Source organism: Olea europaea, chromosome 12, assembly GCF_002742605.1.
Source record: "Olea europaea var. sylvestris chromosome 12, O_europaea_v1, whole genome shotgun sequence".
Taxonomy (NCBI): Eukaryota; Viridiplantae; Streptophyta; class Magnoliopsida; order Lamiales; family Oleaceae; genus Olea; species Olea europaea.
In genome coordinates, this window is record NC_036248.1 from 26226830 (window position 1) to 26232589 (window position 5760).

General features: G+C 36.0%; 1 protein-coding gene across 2 annotated transcripts; it reads left to right on the forward strand.

Moving 5' to 3' along the window:
- The first annotated feature begins 1513 nt into the window (after window positions 1-1513).
- On the forward strand, window positions 1514-5058 carry LOC111406201 (cell division cycle 20.3, cofactor of APC complex-like). 2 transcript variants are annotated; one of them, XM_023035474.1, is made up of 8 exons: window positions 1515-1733; window positions 1848-1946; window positions 2210-2389; window positions 3141-3410; window positions 3603-3705; window positions 3793-4109; window positions 4517-4675; window positions 4791-5058. In XM_023035474.1, exons 1-8 carry the CDS (start codon window positions 1647-1649, stop codon window positions 4932-4934), a joined length of 1359 nt encoding a protein of 452 aa, XP_022891242.1. In that variant the 5' UTR covers window positions 1515-1646; the 3' UTR covers window positions 4935-5058. The 2 variants fall into 2 exon arrangements, with proteins under 2 accessions (XP_022891243.1, XP_022891242.1); XM_023035475.1 differs by lacking the exon at window positions 3141-3410 and having other exon boundaries at window positions 1514-1733.
- Window positions 5059-5760: the final 702 nt, after the last annotated feature.

Here is a 5760-nt window from a genome sequence, read left to right on the forward strand (position 1 = left end):
TCTTTATCCAAAAGTCAACACATTATATGAATATTCATTGATGGACTTGGGAGACTATTTTGATACAAGTATCTTAGTATTAATACATATTACTGCTAACACATTCATTATATTATTGTTGTAAGCTACATATGTTACACACTGCTAGCATATCATGAGACGTGACACTATTTTCATAGCAAATACATATGCTATGTTATCTTCATATTCATTTTGTTATCAACATCATATTATTTGCTTCACTATAGAACTACTATTACACTAAGTTGTACAAGCATAAGACTTGCTATGATACATGATTGGCTTTCTATATATTATATCTTGGAAAAATGTGACATGTCATTATTCACTTTATAATTATGAGTATTTGGAAGATCGCGTGGACTCCAATTTATTTTGTACACGTACAATAGATATATTGTACTACTATATTATAGGTTGGTTTAGTCCATATTATAAAGAAGATGTTGAAATTTTGACAAATTATATGCTACATCTTTCGGGGCAATCTATAATCCGTCACCTATTCAGGCTTGTACAAGTATTTTCTGAGACAGTTCGTAAGTCCTCACTTATTAGAACGGCTTATATTCTCGAGGAAAATCGTAATTCCTCGCCTATTTGAGATCGATGCATATTTTAGAGGCAGTTTGTAAATCTTTATTTATTGGAGCCACTCATGTTTCTAAGGCAACCTGTAAGACCTCATTTGGTTGACTACTTATATTTCTAAGTCTAAACTGTACATTAATATATGACTCAAACATAGGAGATTATTATTATATCCATAAATTATGTGGCGTGTGTGTGATAAAGGGGGTTCCATATATACTGACACGACATCGACTATTCATTGGATTGGACTACTAAATTAAGTAACGTTGTCTGGGCTTGGACTCGACCAATCAATGTTACTTGGCCCATTATCATCTTTCAATATATATGTAGCTTCACTTTATAGAAGGTAAGTAACTTAGAGCTTGTTTGATAGATATTTTAATTCAATTAAAATCAATTTTTTGATCGTTATTTCACTATTCCAGCCGTCATTTTTGAATTCTTCTCTCACAGGTAGAACCTACTTTATCTCTAACGGTCAAAAAAGAAATTATCAAAAACCCTACCAAACAAGCACTTAATCCTAACCAAACCCCTCTCCCTCTCTTATACTCTCTTTTTCTCTCGTCCAACCATTGATTTAATCATCGGAGTGTAAACGGTCGCCGAACATTTTTCTCAATCGGGGCCTTTGCCTCCAAATAGGATATTCAATGTGCAGATGATGTATACATGAAGGGGATGAGGTCGAGATTTTTTTAGTGCATTTTTTAGGGTCAACAAAATATATCATTGAAAATAAGCTTTAAAAAATTATTATTATTATTGTTACTATTTTAAAAAAGGGTTCAGAAAAATGCTTTTAGACACTTGACATCTAACATAACACACGATAATAAATTTTCAACATGGATAAAATATTGTCTCTTCCCTCTCAAATTGCAAGGGAAAGATCCCATACGGTTAAGACATAATTGCAACGGCCACTTCACATCAAATAGAAGAGACACGCCTCTTTGGCGCGAGACAGCAATATAAAAAATAAAATTCTTGAAAACTCGTATGCACAAATTAAACTCTCTGCGATAATGGATACAAACAGCAATCGGAAACTTCAATCCGATTGGTACTCACCAACTCGCCTCCACAACAGTCCTGTAGAGTATGATTTTCCAGTATGTAATACTGAAATTTTTCTGGATTTTCTGAAGGGATTCTTTTGTATCTCCTTGGATTGTTGAATTTTTATTTTATTTTATTTTTTTAAATTTCTTGTTATCTTTTTGAAGGGAGATAGATTTATACCGAATAGGAGCCTGATGGATCTTGATCAAGCCCACACTTTGTTAACAACCCCGAATCAAAAATCCAGCAAGCCCAAGTTTAAAGTTAGTCGATTATTTTCTATTTTGATTTCTTGAGTTTTCTATTTGGAACTTTTTTATTTTTTCTTGAATTATTTTTTTTGGGTTTTTTTATGTTCTTGGAGATTTGATTGCCGTTCAATAAAATTTGTATATACAATGTGTAATAAAATATAAAATGGTGCCTTATATCTGGGGTTCTTCTGATCTTTCTTAGAGATATTTTAATCAGTAATGAGAATAGGGATTTCTGATATGGGGACTTTCTTGTATGGATTACCTGATAGGCTGAATATAGAAGAAAGCTGGAAAATAATCTGAAGTTGGATGTTGAAGGAAGGCCATTTCAAATGCTGGTTTTTAGGGGTAGCCCAAAATCGAGTAGAAAATCAAACCGTCTAATAGACGAGATGCGACGGAGTGATGAGGAGATCTTGAATCACAAGTCACGTCGACAATTTCCAAAGGTAAAAGATTTGTAGAATAGACTTGCGGCTTTCCCTTGTAATTATAATTTTCTCTCTGTCATATGTAATTTCTAAAAAAAATTGTGGTCTGCTTCTGTTTGATTTCGGTAAGTTGACGGACTCAATTCTTGTTTGGTAAAGCAAAATTTGAAATAAGACACTGATTTCTGGGGTTGTACTGTTATCCCCCCCCCCCCCCCCCCCCCCCCCCCTCCCCCCCCCCCCCCCTCTCTCTCTCTCTCTCCCGGATGACCTAAAGCTTCTACAGTACAAAGGACTTGTTAGGGTGCCGTTTTCATGTGAGTTATAGACTGAGAAGCTTGAGAAGACTTTGTACCGTTCTCTATTTCATAGTGAAAAGGTTAAAATTTGCAGCATCAAGTAAACATAGATCTCTTATTGATGAACTGCCATGAATTCATGTGTGCTTTATCATTTCTGGTTGTTTTTCTTTTTATTATTTCTATCCATAGCTTGAATAACATTCGGTTTACTTGAGGCTGGTACATATAATAACTTAGATCCTAAAATGTTAAATGTACAGTTCTAATACTGGTATGCTATGTTTCGTAGGTCTTGTCAACAAAATGATTTACATATAAGATTGAAATCGCCATTCTGAAAAATATTTGGCAAGAAGAAAATGCATTTAGAAACATAAAAGATATCGATAAAGAGATCAAGCAGACTTATTTGCTAATTAGTATGTGTTAATAATCTCTTAAATATCCTCATGGTAGACTCTTTGCAGAGAGAATCTTGTATTTTGGATGCACCTAATATCATGAACGATTTCTACCTGAACATCATGGACTGGGGGAAAACCAACTTTCTTGCAATTGCTTTGGGCTCAAAATTATACTTGTGGAATGCTGATAATCGAAAAACCGAATTATTGTCAGAAGTGAGCAATGGTGATGATTATCCTACTGGTGTTACCTGGTCGGAAGATGCCAAAACAGTAGCAGCAGGATACCAGTGCTCGAGAATATATCTTTGGGATGCCGAGACTCTAAAGATTGTATGACCTTCAGTCTGACATTTTACATGATCTGAATTGTTAGAGCATGTTTGGCTCAAAAAAAAAAAAAAAAAAGTAAACAAGTTACTTTTGTTTATTTCATTACAAGAGAACTTTTTAAGCTTAGCCAAAAATGGTTGAATCATTCTTTCATACAAGTTAGACTCAAGCTCTTTTCCATTTATTATACAGGTGAGATGCCTTACAGGGCATCAGAATAGGGTGGGTTCTGTTGCATGGAATGGCCAGATTTTGACTTCTGGAAGTAGTGATAATGCTATCATCAATCACGATGGTAATCAAGCTTGATCATTTCCCGCTACTATAATCCAAATAGTAAACAAATGAGTGTACCATTTACTCCTCAAATTTTTGTTTACAGTGAGAGCAAGGAACAGTTTGGCGTGCTGTATGGAAGTGCACACTAATGAAGTTTGCGGTTTGAAATGGTCGAACACGGGAAACAGACTAGCAAGTGGAGGTAATGACAACCTCGTTTACATATGGGATGCACGCAAGATGGGAGCCATGCAATACATCTATCGGTTCAGTGATCATTGTGCTGCAGTGAAGGCCCTCGCCTGGTGTCCATATAACTACGATGTGCTTGCCTCTGGAGGAGGCACCGATGATGGTGCTATAAAGATATGGAATATACAAAAGGGTACATGCATTAACAGCATTGACACAAAAGCACAGGCAAGTTAAAACATATAATCTCAACCTTATTATAAATGCACTGGTATTTAATTACTACCACTTAAGGAAAATTTTGTTGGACTCTACTTTCAGAGGTATATTAGGTATTTCTCCATACATGTATTAGGTTGGCCTAATATTCCTACCATGTAAAGGATTTTAGGATGCCCTTTTTATGGAGTGAGATGCATTATATCGCTTGTACTATTATTGTTCAATATGTTGAGAACCTTTATTAGCAAAGTGAATGTTACTCTGACACTGAGGGTGAACCACTAAAAATTCACGCATATGCTTTGTTTCTTTTGTGATTGTGTTTGGTTTATTATGGTCTCAAAACCAAGGTTAGGGTTTAATCTGTAGAATTGTATTGCTTTGACTAAAATTATATGATGTTATGTGAACAGATTAGTGGGTTGCAATGGAACAAGCATCATCAAGAGATATTAAGTGGTCACGGCTTTGGCTACGGTTGTCAAAACCAGTTGTGTTTGTGGAGGTACCCTTCGATGTGTAAAATTGGAGGGTCGATGAATCATACATCAAGAGTTCTCCATTTATCCCAGGTCTAACTTAATATTTCAAACTTTGAGATGAATTTGACTTTGGTCTCTTTCTTAATATTGGGGTGTAGTATTAAAATGTTCTAAAACTTTAATTCATCTGATTTATATGTTACAGAGCCCAGATGGACTAACAGTGGTGTCTGCTGGAGCGGACGAGACTCTTCGCTTCTGGGAGGTATTTGGCCCATCCCGGGATGCCAATTCAAGGATTTCACATTTGGATAGTCTGTTGTCTCTCAAGACATCGCCGATAAGATGATGGGAAGTGGGATTGCAGAATTTTATCTTCCTTTTTGCTAGCAAACAAGTTATTTTTAGAATATACTCAGAACAGTGAGTAACTGTGTATTCTGTAATTTGAGTAAAATCTTGCATGCATTTCAGCTCTCTTTGTAAGGTCTTCCATCCATTTTCGAAGTGTCGGACATGCTCATTCATTATGACTTCTGTGATGTATATTCTCATAATAGCTTTCGACTCTTACCTTGCCCGCACTCTTTTACTATGACTATGTTTATAAGGAAATTTCTTGCTCAATACAGTAAAGATTTAAGTTTGTTCATTTTTGTAGTTAAAATTGGATTCTTCAACGATTAAAACAATACTAATTTAATTCCAAAACAATGAATAATATGAGAATCCATTGCTATGAATATAAAACAAATATTCCCGTCGATTTTAAAGGATTTGGCACCAAAAGTGGATTATAAAGAGCTCAGATTATAAGCCCAAAACACACAAGACAACACCACATGAAGGAACCAAGAATCACACTCAAAAGCCACGAAGAAACCATCCAAAAAAAAACACAGAGAACAGCCGCGCACAGAGGCAGATAGCAGTGGACAATCAGTACAAACAGGCAGAAGCACAGACACCGGCCAAAGCGCCGACAGAGAGAGGAGGATATTGGTCAACACAGAGGAGCCAAAGCCCGGGCAAGCCATGGGAGGAAGCACAAGAAGCAGCCTCTCGTTTTCCCTAAAAAATGGGGCTTTAGGATATAACCGCCGGGTGGGGGCGGGAATAGATAGCCCTTGAGCCACATTTTAGAGGGAAAACGTATTTTTGAATAGTATATTTAT

Excerpts from the sequence above, each read along its gene's own strand:
- LOC111406201 (XM_023035474.1), top strand. The coding sequence starts at position 1,647 with ATGGATACAAACAGCAATCGGAAACTTCAATCCGATTGGTACTCACCA. Across the intron at positions 1,947-2,209 it reads CCAGCAAGCCCAAGTTTAAA|GCTGAATATAGAAGAAAGCT; the intron begins GTTAGTCGATTA and ends ATTACCTGATAG. Across the intron at positions 3,411-3,602 it reads ATGCCGAGACTCTAAAGATT|GTGAGATGCCTTACAGGGCA; the intron begins GTATGACCTTCA and ends TTTATTATACAG.